The 20276-nt window shown below is 36.7% G+C and overlaps 2 protein-coding genes across 4 annotated transcripts; one reads left to right on the forward strand and one right to left on the reverse strand.

Moving 5' to 3' along the window:
• The first annotated feature begins 344 nt into the window (after positions 1–344).
• Positions 345–4282, forward strand: LOC137741976 (polycomb group protein FIE1). Of its 2 annotated transcripts, XM_068481694.2 has the most exons (13): positions 346–599; positions 1072–1137; positions 1283–1405; positions 1582–1662; positions 1743–1835; positions 1995–2070; positions 2233–2312; positions 2387–2458; positions 2901–2960; positions 3358–3454; positions 3572–3635; positions 3732–3791; positions 3932–4282. In XM_068481694.2, exons 1-13 carry the CDS (start codon positions 420–422, stop codon positions 3993–3995), a joined length of 1116 nt encoding a protein of 371 aa, XP_068337795.1. In that variant the 5' UTR covers positions 346–419; the 3' UTR covers positions 3996–4282. The 2 variants fall into 2 exon arrangements, with proteins under 2 accessions (XP_088535337.1, XP_068337795.1); XM_088679211.1 differs by lacking the exon at positions 3358–3454 and having other exon boundaries at positions 345–599.
• LOC137741975 (uncharacterized) lies at positions 4230–14535 on the reverse strand. Of its 2 annotated transcripts, none has more exons than XM_068481692.2 (20): positions 13942–14535; positions 13765–13853; positions 13327–13433; positions 13167–13221; positions 12426–12514; positions 11558–11624; positions 11406–11468; positions 11113–11283; positions 10880–10973; positions 10697–10776; positions 10480–10555; positions 10214–10257; positions 9860–9927; positions 9328–9413; positions 9044–9201; positions 7599–8934; positions 7165–7451; positions 5431–5637; positions 5195–5351; positions 4230–4930 (listed from the first exon to the last, which is right to left on the reverse strand). In XM_068481692.2, exons 1-20 carry the CDS (start codon positions 14051–14053, stop codon positions 4629–4631), a joined length of 3648 nt encoding a protein of 1215 aa, XP_068337793.2. In that variant the 5' UTR covers positions 14054–14535; the 3' UTR covers positions 4230–4628. The 2 variants fall into 2 exon arrangements, with proteins under 2 accessions (XP_068337793.2, XP_088535336.1); XM_088679210.1 differs by having other exon boundaries at positions 7578–8934.
• Between the last annotated feature and the right edge of the window lie 5741 nt (positions 14536–20276).

Raw genomic sequence — 20276 nt, forward strand, 5'->3', positions numbered from 1 at the left:
TTTTAATTCTTTAATATCCACATGGGCCCAACTTAACACATGGCGTCAAGTAACTGCCTACGTGAGGATCACGTCACCAGTTAATGGTTGACTTAAGAGCAACTTTAACAGATGTATGAAACTGTCCCAAAATTTTGACTTCAAGTACCACTCTAGGATGAAAAAAACTTGATGTACCAAATGTTGAAAACTGAAAAACTTAAAAGTAGTAAACTAACTCAAATAACTATTAATTTATTCAACTTGACGGTACTTAGAAATTCAGAAATCACTTTAAATCACTTTTCTTTTGATAATTATTAACTTTTTGGTAAATAATTAAAGCTAGAACTATTACACGATGTAGTCTATGTCATGTTTAAACAGAAATTCCGTTGTTTGGGAAGAGGTTAGGTCTGTCGGTATCCTGCGCTGCAGACATGGCGGCAAAGTTCGCTTTAGGGTCGGAACCGGTGGTGGGTTCGCTCGCACCCTCGAAGAAGAAAGAGTACAGAGTCACCAACAGGCTCCAAGAGGGCAAGCGGCCCCTATACGCCATCGTTTTCAACTTCATCGACTCTCGCTACTTCAACGTATTCGCCACAGTCGGTGGCAATCGGGTTCGTTACTCTTCCGTTCTAATTCTGGGATTGTTAGTTGGATTTTCCTGCGTTTTCTCTGCAACTAAACATGGGTTTTATACTTTTATGGCTGAAAATTCAGTAAATTTTTTTGTTTCTTGTAATTTGGTTTACTGGGTTTTGCTAGATTGAGTGGATTAGTAATTTATTTGTACATGATCGTTATATGGACTAAAGTTAGTGTTCCGGGAATCCGAGTAAAACAAAACAAGGCATCATCTTTAACATTAACAGCATTGGATTACAATGCGGCTGGGTAGTGGTGAATTATGGTTGTTCTGAGCTGGTAGTGTGTAGTTCATTACTCCGTTTTCCAATAAACAACGTGAATTTGTTCCCCGAATTGTTCATTTGCGTAAAAAAAACTATCTGAGAGAGACAAAATGCAATGTTCTCTTTCCACTATTTGTTGTGAAGTGTTGTGATTGTTATACTGTTCTTTTTGTTTCAGGTGACTGTATACCAATGCCTAGAAGGGGGTGTGATCGCTGTGTTGCAGTCCTACATTGATGAAGATGTAAGTAAAGACAGCCATCATTCCATCATTGATCAAATGGATTAGTATTCTTTTCTCGGTCGTTTATCAAACAGTTAAGCATCCATTTGTTAATGTTTAGAACTTTTTGCGGATATGTGATTTTCATGTGTTTTGTGTAGATCAGAAGGATGAGTCTTTTTACACTGTGAGCTGGGCATGCAATAGTGATGGATCACCATTGCTTGTGGCTGGAGGAATTAATGGTATAATGCGTGTCATCGATTGTGGCAGTGAGAAGATAGACAAGGTATCTTAGTACTCCTGTACTTTATAATGGTGCTTTTAACTATACTTAGCATACAATTAGGATGAAAGTGTACATCTGAAATCTTTGAAATTTTAAAAGTTCTTGCGTGGCAATGAAAATAGATGATTTTCTTTCTTTGCATCTTTTTTCTCCCTAATGTACTCATCCATGTGCAGAGTTTTGTTGGCCATGGGGACTCAATAAATGAGATCAGGACGCAACCGTTGAAGTCATCACTTGTGGTGTCAGCAAGCAAAGTGAACACGATAACCTTTTCCTTTTCTCTTCTTTTAAGATGTTTGTTGTTTATTTTATTAGTAATTTTAGAAATTTCCAGGATGAGTCAGTTCGGCTATGGAATGTTCAGACTGGAATATGCATTTTGATATTTGCTGGAGCAGGGGGTCACCGCAATGAAGTCCTAAGTGTGGTAAGCATATCAGACAGGGAGTTATATCCTGCCACCTTTCCATGAAATCTTTTAAAATATAAATTTATTGTTTTCTTTTTTCTTTTTGTTGTGAAGTTTTGATAAAAGAAAACGACTGAGAGCTAGTCATGTTTACCTTGTTCTTCATGGTTTTGATAGGACTTTCATCCTTCTGACATATATCGTATTGCGAGTTGTGGCATGGACAACACTGTTAAGATCTGGTCAATGAAGGGTAGGACTACATGGTTTTCCTCCATATGACAATTTACATAATTGGATTTAGTAAACCATAGTTATGTAACTATATGGCATGGATCACAATGGTTAGTTTTAATTTCTTATGAAAACAGAGTGTTATTTCTAATTTCATTTCTTATACATTGCTTTGTTTTAGAGTTCTGGACATATGTAGAGAAATCTTTCACATGGACAGATCTTCCTTCAAAATTTCCTACAAAATATGTGCAATTTCCTGTAAGTACCTGTTCTTTGTGTTACAGATTAGCGTTTTCATTCTCCTATTGTCTGAGATTACTTTAACCTTTCAGGTATTCATAGCTTCCATTCATACAAACTATGTTGACTGTAATAGGTGGCTTGGTGATTTTCTCCTCTCAAAGGTGAATAACAATTTCATCCCTATTTTCATTCTTTTCCGTATAAAATCTGAAGGTTGTTTGGGAATGGAAAATGTAAACATTGTATAGGATGCAAAATCTTTATACGTCAAATCGTTTGTTTCGTTTACTAATTGGCAAAAACTTAAATCAGCACAATCAGCTGGTTTGAATGAGTTAATGAGAAACACATCAATTCCGGAAAAGTTGATTTATCTGTTTGTGGCATCAACCTCTGCATAGCTTATTGGATCACCTAAAAGCAAGGTTTAGTTTAATAGCTGTTTAGTATAACATGCATGGAGTGATTAATTGTGCCTATATATTAATATTAACAAATAAATTTCAGATATGAGTAGCTTGAATTGCTTTTAGATGCCTGTTGTAGCTGAATTCCGTAGATTCTCTAATGATTACATTAATAGTTTATTCTGTGAATTTCCAGAGTGTTGACAATGAAATTGTGCTGTGGGAACCGAAAATGAAGGAACAGTCTCCTGGGGAGGTCAGAACTTCTTGCTCCTCTTGTTTTTAAATGTTAAGGGCCAATTGGTAACATTTTTGTTTTCTGTGTTTTCCTTTTAATTAAAGAAATAGAGGAAATGTATAGACGACAGAGAGGAGGTCAGAAAGGTGAGGAAGAAATGAGGTGGAATATATAAAACTAACACTAAGCACTAAAGCATTCTAAAACTAAATAGTCTTTTCTTCACCTCTATCATCTGGCTACTCACTTTCCTTTATTTTTCTAATTAAAAACAAAAAGGTTACCAAGAAATCCCCACTTTTCTTGGTCTGTACTGCCTGTTCCATGAATTATTGCTGATTTTAGTTGACTGTGTAGAATTCCAGTTATTTACTTTATGGTGGCCTAAAATGTTATTTGGCTGCTTTCTGGTTAGGGTACTGTTGACATCCTTCAAAAATACCCGGTTCCGGAGTGTGATATTTGGTTCATCAAGTTTTCCTGTGATTTCCATTACAATGCAGCTGCTATAGGTAGTGCAAACCGCACAAGGAATTTCAAAATCTAAGGGACCATGCAACTTTAGATGTTCCAACTGTTGCACAACTATATGTCGACTTCTTAGCGCTCTATTGTTTTCTGTCTTGCAGGGAATAGAGAAGGAAAGATTTTCATTTGGGAACTACAATCCAGCCCTCCTGTTCTTATTGCAAAGTTAGTTCGGGTTTCTGTTTACCAAAACTACATGCTGAAGAAAGTCGTAACTTTGAAATGTAAACCACTAATGACAACCCTGCACCGTTTTTTCAGGTTGTTACATCCTCAATCAAAATCTCCGATTAGGCAAACTGCTACGTCTTTTGATGGAAGGTGATTCATGCGTAGTTTATTTCTCATTGTTTTAACTATGTATTATCTTTTATTTGACATTATTCTTTATATGACCTTGTAATTGCCATATCCTACGATAATGAGAAAGAGTTTCCTCATTGCATTATTCTATATTGCAGCACCATTCTAAGTTGCTGTGAGGACGGAACTATTTGGCGTTGGGATGCTATGGAAAGTTCTTAAAGCTCATCCAAGTTGGTTTGTTGCCACTACTTTAGAAAAATGCTTATTGCAGTTCAATTGGGACACCTTTGGTTGATTGTAGCAATGCATTTGGTGGCATTCATGATAGAGCAACACTAGTGATATGTAATATGCGAGGTAGATGTCAAAATTTCCCTAAGTTTAAGCCAAATGTTTACAAGGTGTTTGTAACTCGCGTGGATAAAAATATGTAATGCTGAAGACAAGTTCGAGTCACTGCCAAACAATATTGCATTTATCAACAGAAAAACACTTGTCGGACCAAATTAACTTAAATCCACCACAATTTCACACTGGCTTTGAGTCGCGTTCAAAATTGTCACCCCCACTTGGGCTTACAAGAAGCTTATAGACAAGGGGAGAGTACCAATATCATCGGTTTGCCAACTACGATAGCTAACAAGACGGGTACATTTCTTTAGAAATTTAAATCGATACATATGTAGGACCTTAGATACAAAACTGCTATACCAGACATGAATACATGCATAATCTCTGCAGCAACTTTTTCCCCCTTATATACAGATAAAGAATGGGTAAGCTAGACAGATTGGGATCATTTTCATCCCAAGGTATTACAGGGGAGGGGGCAAAAGAATAGCAAACAATGACCTATATCTGCAACCGTAATTGCGTCAATAAACTCTCCATACTCTGAAGTTTCTCACTGAGTTGTTTTACAGTCGCAAGATGCTGCACGGCTTGTTCTGAACTATCTAGGTCCGCAAGAAGAGCAGTGCACTTGGCCTGTGATTCTGTAAATGCCTCCTCGAGTGAAGCCACTGTCGATTCCAAGGTGGAGGTTGTACTTGGGGTTTCATTAACCAAGTTTGATTGAGAGAGCCCAGTACTGGAAAAGCTGCCACCCCTGGTGAGCTTTCCAGGGGAGAATATCTTGTCAATGCCCTCTGTTCCTGAAAGTCATATTCATATCCAAATAACATAAGGCCCCAAAATAATAAATAGATAATCTTCCAGTGGTATCCCAATAACATATACCAGATAAAACTTGTTGGCTAATTCTTTTTAAAAACGTACAAATGAATTGAGTAAAACATCGGTGTCAATTGATTAACTTTTTTAGCATTCTAAGGACCTGGAAGAAAATAACAGCTCAACTCTGATCAGAATTAATGGAGAGATGCATTCATAGGCTGACAAAATGTTTAGTAACGTACCGAGGTTGCTCAGTTGTTCCATTGCAGCCTCGCCAATGGAACCCTCCAGCTTGAGTAGCCTCAGAATTCCAGCAGTGACTCGACCCATTGATTCAACTTCCGACTTGCACAGAAAAGTAAGATGTTGCAACTCATCCTTTGTTACAACCGCCTCAATCTATAGAGACAAAAGTGTCACAACGCAGAACAGTTTTTAGAAGATAAAATACAGTTGTTAACTTGAAAAAACGCATTACCGGTTGCTTAACAGAGAATTTCACATTTTCCACAGCCCATACCACCATTTCATGATCAACTGGGTCCTCTGGTATCACCATGCGAATTTCAAGATCTATACCTCCAGATGTCTCAGTAGTTTCCTTGATCCCATTCGCAGGTAAGATAGCAGCATTGTTAGACTTCTGAGCATGGGGCTTTAGCATCTGCAAGCCTTGCACACCAACCTGGAACCATATTTAAATGCATGAGATAATGACTTCGATATCTCTGATTAAAATGAAGGAGCATAAATGACGAAATTGAAATGAATCACACAGTTGCACATATTTGCATTCGATAATATTCTAATAGAAGCAAACTATATCTATTGTGTCAGAACATTTGATCTTGAATGCAGCACAGGCACAACCAACCAAGTTCTACCAAAGTATATGCTTAGTATCATCAGCTCACTAGAATTTTGAAATTTTAAAATTTAAAAAAAAAAGGGGGGAAACAAACAAAAGAACAAAATCTTTGCATGAATCTACTTTGCTCATTTTGCCTAAATCTCAAACTAATCCTTGCGAGACATTGACTACCAATTGTTAGGTCTCTATTACTATTAGATATCTGCAATTTGAATCCCAACCGTGAGATAGTTCTGAGTGCATGAGCAAGACAACTAGTTCTGAGTGCATGAGCAAGACAACTTCTCGCCCTACTATAAGGACCCATTTATGGTAAACCCGAGAATAATCATACTTCACTAACCACAACAACAACAAAGCTTTATCCCACTAAGTGGTGTCGCCTGTATGAATCGTAGAACGGCACTTCGCTCGATTTTGCGCCAAGTCTTTCATTATCTCTAAGTATCCATGTCTTTTTTTAAAGTCTCTTCCCTAGGTCTTCCTCTGCCCCTTTTGGCCTGAGCCTCGATCTCATAATTGCATTTTCTAACCAGAAAATCTATAAGTCTTCATTTCACATGTCCAAACCACCTTAACCTATTTTCTCTCAACTTATCTTCAATTGCAGCCACTCCTACTCTACCTCGGATATCCTCGTTCTTAACTCCGTCTTTTCTTGTGTGCTCACACATCTAACAAAGCATTCTCATCTCCACTGCACTCATTTTTTGCATGTGTTGATGCTTTACCACCTACCATTTTGTGCCATAAAGCATTGCTGGCCTTATTGACGTCCTATAAAATTTTCTCTTAAGCTTTAGTGGCATACAACGATTGCACAAAACACACAGTGCACTTTTCCACTTCATCCATCCAGCTTGTATTCTATGGTTAAAATCTTCATCCAAATCTCCGTTCATTTGCAAGATAGGATGGAGATCTCAACCATAGAATACAAGCTGGATGGATGAAGTGGAAGAGTGCACCGGGTGTGTTCTGTGACCGTCTCATGAGTGTTACTATTATGACCACAGAGATCAAGTATAATAGAGTGAACCAACACCATAACAGGGACATCATCTCAGCAATGCATGCAACTTACAAATTTTAAAATACCTAAGATATCACCCAGGAAGACCATAATTTACTTGTTTCCCCCAAGAAACGACCCAAAAATAAAATGACAAAACACTTCAATGATGCTGGCTTATTCATGTAAAGCTGACCCTTTTAAAAAAATGTCACCTTTAATAATCAATATGCATGTATGCTTCATCCAACATGCCTTTAGCAGGCTCAACTAGCGCATTAAAACCTTAAAAAGAGAGAGCCACAATGGAAAGAGAGAGAAATCCTTACTGTAACCAATTCCACAGGATATTTTTGGGCCCTGTAAGACTGTCCATTGCCACTCAGCCTATGCTTTGGACTACTTTTTGCTTTTACATGCAGATTATGGAACGTTGTGTGCCAACACCTCTCTTCTCTTTGCACATCCTCATGATTATCAAACCACCATCTTTCTGCAATCTCCCGTTCACCTTCAAGAGCAAATAACCAATTTTTGAACTCTATGGACACGTCGACATCATCTGGTTTTCCCAAGTGCAAAACCCCACTTTCTTTCCCGTCTCGTGAACTTCTATCTGGAAGAAGATGGAATATTAGAGCGATTTGTGTAACAGTGAGTAAAATCAGTACTGATAGTAAATGACAAGGGAAAAAAGAACAGGATAAACAGACTTTGCGTGCATGTAACTAAACAAAATTACCAAAATCATATTGTCCCATACCCTCTTTCAGATCAATAATGAGATGCGACGGTTTGAAAAGTTCCGACAGTGGTCCAGCTTGCAATTTTTCTAACTCCTTAGAGAGCCCCTTTCCAGGACCACCATCAGGGCCAAGTATTCCAAAGCGATGCAGCAAGGATTCAGCATAGTTCATTCCCCCACCTAGGCGTATGCCAGAGATAGACGCACACACATTCAGACTATGACACTCTGCATCACGTTCATTTAAAGGAATTACATGTACCATACTTATGTCCAGAAATGGATCCACAAAAGCCTTGCCATTTGATTGATGTTTTGTTTGGTTATGTATCCAAAATACAGGTCTTAGCTGAGGGTATCCATTTCCACTGGTTGAAAGACCATTTTCGACATAAGTTAAACCTGAGCCGTTCTCATGTCCCAAGTTTCCCTCAGTGTCTACACAGTCCACCTCAACACTATCCCAATGAATAGTGGATGAAACAGCAATCGCACCACCAAGAGTTCTGTGAGTAACTTTTATGAAGAGATCATCACCAATAAACTGAACCAGAGGCATTCCTTCAATATTCATGGAAGATGACTCCAGAAATTTAATCTGGAGATTTTTGACTGCCAAGCTTACCGCTGTATCATTGGGAACCTTGTCAATCAGCTTTAATTCAACAGAATGATCCCTCTTCTTCTTTTTTCCAGTATTTTTTCCAACGAGAACAATTTTTTCACTAACTCTGCCAAAGTACGAATAAAGATCCAAAACAAAAAATAACTGTTCAACAGATGTGTTGGAGAGATAGTTTTGCCAAGCTACCCCCACCCTGACAATACCACCGGGAGGAGGAACATTTGTTAATGGGCTCCCATCAGCAGTTACCATAGCTACTTCAACACAAGCATCTTTCAGCTCAACACATCTCCACATGCCCGAATTCCAATCAATAGAACTCTGAAGGCCAGCTGACTTAGTGCACTTTTCTAATGACAAACTAATGTGTGATGCTCTAGCACTCCATTTCTTCTGGCTGGCATCAATTGGTTGACCTTCCCAAAGACAAAAGCAAGCAGGGTCCTTCTCCAGATTCAGTAACCTTAGTTTTAGTGATGGTGACTCCGAAAATAACAAGTTCTTGATATGAAGCCTTGCTCCAGAAAAGGCACTCTGGTAGATATTGTCCCTGTTGTTAGCAGAGTCACACAACTTATCTATGTCCAAAGGAACAGTCACATCTAACTCCTTGAGGGTGAAAATCAAGGAATTTACTGAGGAATCTGGTACAACAGCACCAGGATTGACCACAATTCCATCAGCCAGGAAGGAAGCGATCCTCAAACACGATGCTTCTTGGAGATCAATCTAGAATTTAAACCAAAAACAAACGGGAAAAAAAATGAAAAATGATACTTGAAGATTCACAAAGGAAAACATATAAAAGATGGAACAAATAAAAGATGTCAACACATACCATTAAGGGTTGACAATTAATTACTGTTTGTGAAGCAAAAGATGGAGGGACTGGGGATGGCTTGATCTGAAGAGAGTGGAGGCACAAAAAAGGGACACCTTTAATGAATTGCCACTCCTGATCTCCCAAAGGATATATGGGAGGGCAAAAATTCTTGCCTGTCCAAACAATAATACAAAACTGATAAGAGAATAATTTCAAACTACAGATACCCAACATCCAGCACACGGCCACTGGGTTAAATTTCATTTTCTCTAGTCTACATAAATAAATTTATCCCGTACCGAAGTCAGGAACATGCAGAGGTTCTTCAGAAACTGCATGCATTGATGGTTGAACCAAAGTGCATGGAGGCCGCGAAAAGGTATCCCTACATTCCAGCCACCAACATAAATTATAACTTAGCCATAGGACTGAACATATATCGAATTGAAAGGGGAAGGCATTTCTCAAATTTAAAAGTTTCCCACATGGAGCTATGTACAAAATCATACTTATCTTTAAAACTACATCCATAATTCATCGTGGCTTAAAAAAAAAATAGAAATGCAATAGGTCTAGTCACAAAATCGCTGCAGATACAATGCAGGTATGAACAAACAATCTATGGTTAACATATAATCCTCGTCAATTGTTAGAGTTATACGGTTAGAGTTATACGTGAACTTCTACCTAAGAAATCAGGAAAAGAAATGCACAAATGCAGAAACAACACCCTAAAGGTAGTCAAAGACCAACTGAGCTCCAGGAGAATGATGGGAAAACATACTTACCACCACCAAATCTCTTGCAACATCCTAAATTAACAATATTTACCTTAAAAACAGTCCACCAATCATAACCCTCGACAAGTTGTTGTCAATTTCTCCATCTGAAACACTGGCCTGGAAAAGTGGATCCCCCATATAAGATTCTGGACTCCTAATTGAGTCAAATAGACATAAATTGCACAGATTTCAAATGCCAAATAGTTTTAATTTTGATTGTGACAAATTTGGGAAATATAATATATGTTTCTTACAGGACCCTCCTTGGATCATAAGCACTCTAAACTGAATCTCATTTCAGTAGCATGTAAACCCAAGAGTCAAATATGTATTAGTTTGAACAAAGACTGAGATGATGATAAAGAAAAGTTTAATCACATATGTAAGAGTCATAGGACAGTACCCGTGAGAAGAAGAGTGATTGCATTAAAAGTTCGAGCTTGAACTCTGCAAGTAAATCCAACACTTCTAAGAATGCTTCAATTTAAAAAACAAAAATAACAAAAGAAATAATTTGAATGAATGTAACATGCAACCTTGTAGATACCAACAAATTGGGTTCCCTGGCCCATTCTTTGTCAATAAATTGGGTTGCATAAAATACATCCTGTCTTTTCAATGTACACAAGTATTAAGTCGCTATAACATTTGTAAAGGAAAATCACAAACCAGCATCTTTAATGCAGAGAAATATGTGGTCCACAACAATTGAGACTATAGAACGTCCTGCTGCTTCTGTGGATCGCTGCAAAAAATTCCATGAGAGATGTAGAGAGAGAGAGAGAGAGAGACAGATAGACAGAGAGAAAGAGAGAGAGAATAGCAAGAGAATCATAAAATGTTAGCCAAAAAATAGATTGAGAATGAAGTAAAGCCAACAGCATACCTGCTGAGTATTTGAATCAACATCTCCTCTATTCAGACAGACATACAATCCTGTCATAAAGCGGAGAAGAGCACGTAGTCCTGCGCCACATGATTACATATTAGCACGAAGCTATATGTATACAATGTCTTGTATAATTATAGAACCAGTGAAACGGGTGATCAAATATAATTCACTTGTTACCTGGTTCACTTATAGCAGGACAAATGGCCTCTGTGATATGTAACTGAACCTCAAGTCCAAGTGGACTGTTTAATTCAGTCCTTTGCACTGTGATCTGGTCATAGTCACAAAGTGAAGAAAGATTCCGTGAAAAGAAAGCACAGAAAACACCAGACGCTCTCTAGATTCACACTGATATATGGAGTAAAAATAAATCCATCAATAATTAACTAAAAAGTTTAGAACTGCATTACATTAGCTTGTCCTGAAATTCCTTCTATAAAGCGCTCCCCACCAAAGAAAACTCGCTTTGCACCATCGTCGTCTCTCTGGTTTCTTCCATCTTCAGTACGTGCTATGTTAGCATCCATGAACATATCAGGGTGGGGAAGGAGATCAATAGACAAAGATTCCCACTCAAGTTTCTGGTAAGAAAGAATTCGTCATCATTTAATACTAATTCAAAATTGAGAAGTCTAACACCGCTAGACAGAGAACAATATGGAACACACAATAGTGATCTGATGCACAAAGATTAGCACATTACTTTGAACAAATATATGAAATTTTTGTCGCTGGAGAATTCCCGTGCCTCCTTAAGATTTACAACCTGTAACAGGACATTTAGTTCAAATAAGCCGGTGAAGTTACGGACCTGGTCAAAAAATGTTTGTATGTCCAGAGCAACTAACACATTACCTGCCAATTTTCATTGGTAGTATACAGCAAAAGGTTGTGTATGGTTATAGAGGCCAGAGGTGATGCCCTGTGGGACAAATAAAAAAAATGAGAGAAGAATGAGCATATGCAGTGCACTCACCTATACAACTTCATATTTCAAATGTCAAAGAAATCCTAGAGTCTGTCTGTCCCATACTGTTTTTGCCAAAAAGCCTGAACTTGTCAGTCCTGCACTTTTTTATCTAAATATTCTAAACTATCGTCCTGAATCCTTAAGATATAACCCCATCCACCCCCCACCCCCCTAAAAAAAAACCTCCAGCAAGCAAAACATTCGACTTCCTGCTACATTTGGCCATCAATATCTACTACCTTTCTGTTTTTTTCCTAAAGTATACTTCCTCCTCTTACAGACCCAGAACTTAAACATTTAAATCCTCACAAACCATGATTACCATATGAGTGATCACACAGGCTAATTCCTACTCTGTCCTCCTATGTCAACAAAAAGATCATTTTTAGCAAATATTACAGGCCTATATGATAAGTTAGAACAAATAATATATCATTTTAAGAGGTAAAAGATCTACTTGTTGATTGGTATAAACCAATTCTTTGTTTGGAGCCCAGAAGTTCTTAATCATAAACTAAATTCCCACAAAAGGGATCCATAAAGAGGAACATCATGATTGCACATGGTAAATATGACTTCACATATTGAAGAATTTCCACCAGATATATCTATATTTAACTTCAATCTAAGGTTATAAAACCTACAATAGTTATCAAGTATTCTTAAAAGGCCAGTTCATTGCGGATAAGAGCATTTCTGGCCATATTCATATACGAAAAGATATAACTAGAGAACTGGGCCTTTGGAAATTACCAACTAGCGCCTCCTTGGCTTCGACCACCCCCACGAGTCTCAAGTAGAAGATTAACTGTGAGAATCTCCAAAGTCATTCCATCCGCAATCTGATAGTTTTTAAAAAGATCAATAACGTAACTTCCAGAATAAATGTTCAAATCTCTATGCATGCTCAAAAAAACCAAAGAAGACACTTGTCAGTAAGGAAGCTTGCATTACAGGTCTGGATTCTCAACTGATTTGAGCTACTAATAATGAAAAGTCAGTATGAACCTTTTTTTTTAAGAAACAAAATTTATTGAACAATTAAAATTGTGCAAAAATACAAGAGCAGAGGACCAGAAATTCTAGTTCACAGAACAACACAAGAACGTAAAATAGATGAAATGTTGGAATGAAAGTTTACAAAAAGCATGAGAGCAAGGGAGGAATTGAATGAATGAAAGGTCGGAACCTAACCAAACACATACAATCTGCCATACTTCGGTGATAATTAGGTAGACACACTAAATAAGACTGGAGCTTTATATTGTAACTTGACAAATTTCATCTTGTTAACAAGCTATAATCGCCATTCCGCACCAAGAATTCAAGATACAATATAAAGCTCTAGTGCATTTGGCAACAATCTCTCCCTTTACCAGTCTTAGCTAATTTTTTTTATTCTTTCTGAGATTCCAAGTTCCATTAGTCAGAAAGAATGACAAGATTATTTGCATTCTGTATAGAAAACACATAACTGTACTGACTGAACCTCACCTTATCAGCAAATCCATAACCGCTACCCTTTGCTGAGCTAGAGGAAGATGGGGAACTGCATGCAATAATTTATTTGCTCAGTAAATCCATGACTGCACTACAAAATTTGTTTCAATCTTGAAATGTAAAATAAAGCAATATATGCACTTGGGCTTTTTACCTTCTTGGACTCCTATCATCCAAATCTGACTTCTCCTCCAAAACCAAATCAAGCCTATCAATTTGCACAACAATCGGCTCTATTTGCACATTACCCACAGATGGGAGCTATCAAATCACACAAAGAAGAGTCATTTACTTAACTCATATCTGAAAAATGCATTGAGAAAAATGCATATAAAGAAAACCATCTGGAATATACATCTACCCTAACCTCTCACCAGAGCATCACATCTTGTACAACGATACACTCAACTAAATTTGAGATTACTGTAACAATTAAGAGACTATGCACAAAAAGGCAACACATTTTAACTTCTCATTTCCTTTTCTAATCCATTTAACTTCCGATTTCCAATTCGACACTATATCAATCAAAAACCAATTGAATTATATCGAATACACACGATAAAAGAATGCAGAATTAACAGTCACCAACCACTATCTCCAATTTTCCAACTTTGGCCGTGGCTACATTCAGTGCCGGCGGCAATCCCATGCTCGCGTGCAAAGCATCGCCATTGATATCTGCCAAATCCAAAAACAAATCAATGAAACTCTAACTACAACGAATCGACCAAATCAAAACTAAAGCAAATAAATCCCTGAAATTTACCCAAATTAGAAAGCTGAACCGTCCGTCCCTGCAACTTGAACTGGTCTCTGGAGAAGGATTTCAACCAGTACTTGAGAGTGTACTCCAGCGCCCGAGCCAATATCGACTCCATCGCTGAAGAAAACTTGCAGAACCTGAACTTCTAGAACCCCGTCGAGAATTCAGAGAACTCGTGAATGGACGCTTCTCGCCGAAGCTCCGCGGATCTGCGCCGATGCAAAATGCGGAAAACTCTAATCGAGTTCGGATCGGGGGTTGCGAGTGGCGGTGGAACGTGCATTTGGGGTCACAAAATCGAGTGGGAATTTGTTTCCCTTTCCGCTTTTGCTTTTTTTCTTGCTCTTGCCGCAGGAGGGAATCTCATAAAAGTGGGAGCGGAAAGAGGCGGGGATGGGGAGGCACGTGAGAAAGGGAGGGGACGTACGATTGACACGTGAGGGAGAGGGGATTGGGGTGCATTGGATCTGGGGTTTTCTGGGGTGTCAGAAATTCGGAATCGGGGGAGGACAGAGGATGAGCAGTGGATGTCGGCGTGGCTTCGTGTTTTGGGGAAAGTGATTCGTAAAGCGGTAATTGGAGTGCGATTTTTCTTTTACCAATTTTTAACATGTAACGCATTGCAATTTGTAAATACAAAACACTTTGACCATTTTCATTTTTGGACCTTCTGTTGATGCTCATTATCATTTTGCAATGTTATACGATAGATTTTTATAATTTATTCTTTCTGTTTTTTAGTATTTTCAGTATATCGATATTTTTATATTAAAGGAAAAAAGAATTCGGCTATGTCATACAATGAGTAGCCTAATTTGGTATCGAATGCGACATCCACGAGATTCGAACTTAATTTGGTAACAATTTATTTTCTTAAGTGACGTTTTGAGAATTATATTCACAAAAAATAAAGTTAATTGAATTTAAAATTGGTTAAAATTTTTAATCATTTAGTACTACAGTCTAGTGGTGTTTATCTTCACTTATAAGTGAAAATTCTTGGGTTTAATTTACACCAAAGTCAAATTTAAATTGCATTATTATTAGTTCATTATGAAGTTTAACCCACATCTCCACCCCTACTTTTAATGTAGATAATATTTTTGTTAAAAAAAAAGCTATAAGTAATTCTCCTTTCATATTTTATTCCAAGCTCAACTACATATTAAACAATTAGAAAAAGTGTTTTTTCAGGGAATTGTTATTGGCACTCTAAAAATCTCATTCTACACTTCATACTTTTTATATTTGAAAAAAAAAATACACTTGTGAGGAGTGTAAAATGAGATTTTTTGAGTGTCAATAACACTTCCTCTTTTTTAATAATAAAAAGAAAAAAGAGAGGTGATGTACCAATATGATATAAGTTTTATTTAATGGAGAGATGATGCATATAATGATTGGGCATCTCTAATCTTACAGTTGATAATACAAAGGTGGGTTTCCGTATACAATTAAGGCATCTTTATGAATGAATTTATGAGTTTAAGAAGCGTCAAAGAAGATGTATGAAAGTAAAGCTTGTATAATTAAGTTTAGAAATATAGTTAGAATTGAGATTTTGTATATATTCAGAGACAGATCTATATAGGGAGGGATGGTCATTACATGACATTTTGGAGGAGGAGAAAAAAAGCTGGAATGTCCTCCAACTATAGGGACTCCTCGAATGTCTAGTACGTTCCATACGAAATCTTTTAGTGTTCACTAAGTGTTTGATGAGATAGTTATTTTATATATCTAGATAGCACTCGATAAGACGCGTCAACATCCCTTGGTTGGATGTGTCAACATCATGCAGCAAGGGGGTCTTGAAAACACTCGGCAAATGTCAACATTTGTCAACATGTGGTGCTACATGGCTCAACATGGGACGACAAACACTCTAAATGTTCAACGAAATAATTGAATTAAAAAATAATAATAATAATAAAATAACGCACTATTTTTGGTAAAAATAAATAAATATGTTATTTTACACTAGGATCCGCGGAAATTAATATTCGAAATCTGCCACTTTATCTATATTGAACCGACCACAATATGCGAAATTGAATATATGCCTTGTTTGTGCCAAGACTGAGTTGGTTCTTTGCTTTCTCCGTTGCTTTGCGAACTCAAATGATTAATTAATAATAATCTCTGCAATTTTGCTTGACAACAATGCTAAGTGAACTGGTATTAGCTGGACTCTTACTAATATTTAGCCCAAAAATTATGGGATTTGATTGAGATGGCTTTTGGTATTAGTTCCTAAAAAATAAAAAAGATTTGGTATTTTAATGGCAAGGCAAATTTTTGGCATCAGCATTGTGACTCTTAATTTTCGAACAAAAAAAAAAAAAGGCAATGTGACTCTTAAAAACATCTTTAATAAGAGACAAGACAAGTAACTAGTACTATGGTAATGTGGTAATTATCTTCACTTATAAATGAGAGGTTCCAGATTCAACTCATATAAATGGTGATGGGTCGTTGGCGTATTATTTTGTGTCTATTTCGATATCTAGTTAGTAACTGACCGATTGTGTGGTCTACCTCAATTGTCCACCCCTCCCCTTGGATATAAAATGTAGTTGTATAAGAAAAAAGGGGACAAGGCCAAATTTTACAGCAAATTGTACATAATCTCTATGTATATGTCAATTTTCGAAGGCAAAACAGCTAAAACAATTTCATTTGTTATCATCTTATCATTGTTATCTTTGATGAAGGAGAATTACTTGCATGGATCGAGTTTACTGTCACTTGACGTTCCTTGTCCAGTAATGCATTGTCATATGCAAGTTTTTTTTCACATAACAATGCATTATTAAATATGAACGTCACGTGACAGAAAACCTATTTCATTTAAGTTTCTTTTGATGAGGACCCAACACATGTAACTTATTTGTTGGGTCACAAAATATTTAGGTTATATATCTTTTAGATAGACAAGTGCCTGATAAAGCTAACTGTAACCCAAGGCCTACTCAAGATTTTTATATGGTACGTATGTGAGTACACACACACACACACACACACACACACACACACACACAGATATATATGTTGCCAATTAATCTCTTTCTTGTGTCCCACTCAACAAGCTGTATTAATCCCATAAACTTTTTTAAATCATTCTTTCACCTTCGTTCTTCTTTTCTCCCCTAATGACGTCCAACTAAATGACCATCAGTATCACTTTTGATGTAGATGGGTCACAGGTCGCGGTGGCGAGCTCCCTCTAGTTGGTCCTGAAGCGTCGGAGCCGGTCTTATTCATCCGAGTTTTGCAGGTTGAATCTTGAGTTTGGGAAATTCACGTCCACGTTCTAAAAATCGGTTATATTCAATTTGGTCTTGAAGTGTCTGTTGGAACTTGTGAGGGAGCATTGTTCCACATCGACCATACACTCTATCTAATTCCCTTTTATAAGTGAGTTCACTCACTTCTTGTTTGAAAGGAATTTGGCCAAACCCATAGACCTTGGACCTTGCATTTGGAAGGTTTGGGTGTATATATTAAATGTCGAAGATAGGCCTTGGCCCTTAGGGCTCTTAGGCTCGGATGGACGAAAAACACAAGTACAATTTTTATGTTTTTGATTTTAGGAGTCCGTTTTTTCCAAAAGGATAAGATTGTTTACAAAACAGTTACATCCGTTCTGAAAGGATAAGAATGAACAGCCATAACTGTTCAAAAATGCCATTATATATATGGCTGTGATATCAAAAACGAAATAATGTAATTTCATTGCTCTCTTTGATACTTCACAAAGAAACACATTAAATTCGCCCAGAATCCATGTTCGAGTGTAAGAACTTGGGTTAGATAGTTGTATCCTACAAGATAGACGTCCGTGAACTACTACACTGGTGTAAGGGCAAATTTTTGTCTTAGGAGATTGCTACTCCAAGCCTCTATCTTCCATAAACAAGTCAGTGATTATTGTTGTGACTTCATAAGCAATTTTATTAATTGTTCATATTCTGATATATTGTATATATAGTGAAATTGTAATTTGAAATAAACTGTGCAATTATTATATATTGTATAATTGATATTTGATTGGTTCTAACAGTGTTAGAGCCGGTCCTATTCATTAGAATTTGGGAAATTCGGCGTCCCCGTTCTAACAATTGGAATTCCTAAACCAAGTGTCCTCAAGTCAAATTTTGACCGACTTCGTGGCCTTGGGGTTCGAGGTCTACTGGACCCGAATCCTGGGTGCCATATTTTGAATGAACGATAATGTGATCGAAGCAGTTGGATTAATTATCCCAGTAGAGTCTTTACACTTTTATGTCACTTAGTACTATGAGCTTATGTGATATATTTCTTTTAACTTGTAAGCGAGATACCTTAGTTTGAATATTTCATACCAATCTCGTGAATGACAAATTTAATATCAATATATTGTGTGACTTAACAAAATTCATATGAATAATGCTTGGCTACTCAATAATAAGTATGAACTCCTACTCAAAACTCTTTTAATTCGAATCATACAGTTTTGTGTTTATGATCAAAACAGTTTATATTATTATGAATCATGTTGTAAAGATCATCTCTATAAAAAAAATGAATTAAAAGTAAGGTCGTTTAGTCAATCTATTGTAACAAATATATAGAAAGTTTGTAATACTTTTACCAATTCCGTTCATTTGTTTTTAGACAATTAGATGAATAAACAACCTTAGTTTTAATTGATTTTTTTCAGAGGTGATCTTTATGGAGTTATTAATATGGACGGTATCAATCATAAATGTTGATGTGAATTTTCACCATCTCTAGTTTTGATGAAAATGCACCTGCAAAACAATCAACACATTTGATCAAAGACCTAAGCTTCATGTGCCCACAAGTGGGGGTTAAGCCAATGAATCTCCGATGCCTAAGTTAGTTTTCTTGAGAAGAATAAGTGTTTAGGGCTTTTTAGGATTGTAAAAGTTTACCGAAATTTGGTACAATTAGGAATACATACATATATATATATAGGGGAAAGGGATGGCCATAGTGTTAGGGTTTTTCCTACACATGGCGGCATCTTATTGGGCAAGGTTTATGGAGAAATATTCTCAATATATTAAATAAGAAATAATATATTGAGATAATGGAGTAAATATCCCTCATTGATTTAAATAGGAAATTACTTGAATGAAGTCAATTTTCAATTTGGAATGTCTTAAAGGTAGGATCTCTTTAGTAATTAATCATTATCTTTAATGCTTTGATTTTTCCTTACCAATGGCAGATCAGCTGTGGGCAGTCATATTCAGCTGTGTGGACCTTTAGGAGTGTGGGTTGCACGGGTTCAATGAGGGTTATCTTGTCTTTCTTGAGCAACAGTCAACGTTTTGCCTTTAGAATTTTCGAAATTATTTAAGGCTTAACAACAAACACCAAGTTTTATGAATTGGTAACGAACAATTTGAGTAAGAACTCCTAATTATCTTTTGAGTAGCCAGGTATTGTCATATAACAATTCGGATCCTCGCCATATCCTCTTTGTGAGGATCCTGGAGATCTGTAAATTGTGTTGTTCATCATACATCATGCAGTCAGATATCATTTTAAATATTTTTATTTAAAATTAAACACAAACAGTACCTGATAAAAATTGACTGCACGATGTACGATAAACGAACATGATTCACAAATTCTCAGAATCCTCACCAAAATGATCCAAAGAGGATCCTATTGGGTCATATAACCCCTCTTTGTATCAATACTGTTTAAAAAATAAACAATGAAATAAAAAAACTCCAGTAGTTTTCATTGATAATTTGGATGACAACCAAACGTCACCGTACTATCTTTTCTTAACTTTTTCGCAGTTTGAGACAAACTCTTTGATTTTGGAATTGAAATGAAATGAATAACACACCATCAGCAAAATTGCCTTGCTGTGTAAATTAATATTATAAATTAAATTTATCCCTTCCCCTATTTATTTAGGGGTGTGCTATCCACATATCCCTTTTTACTTCTCACACACCTCTTGTTGATTTCTGTTCCTCGATCTTCTTCAATTCATCCGATCTAACGAGTGAAAATTAAAAAGGTGTGAATATCACACCCGTTTATTTATTATATATTACATCATCATCTTGTCTTTGAGTCACTAGTTTCCACCACCACCAAATGCAGGTTTTATTAGGGCATATGATTGTCTTCTACCAATTGACATCAGCATCATGCAGATCAAAACATTTACACGCCATGCATGCAAAGGTGATTTCACCAATTCACATTATTTTTTTAAAGAGAAATGCTCGGGGATTCTCTCGAGACTTTGTTACCTCATATTTTTTGTATAATATTTATAATGTTAGAATGAGAATTATCGTTAAATT

Source organism: Pyrus communis, chromosome 11, assembly GCF_041283825.1.
Source record: "Pyrus communis isolate YQ-2024b chromosome 11, ASM4128382v1, whole genome shotgun sequence".
In the NCBI taxonomy this organism is placed as follows: domain Eukaryota; kingdom Viridiplantae; phylum Streptophyta; class Magnoliopsida; order Rosales; family Rosaceae; genus Pyrus; species Pyrus communis.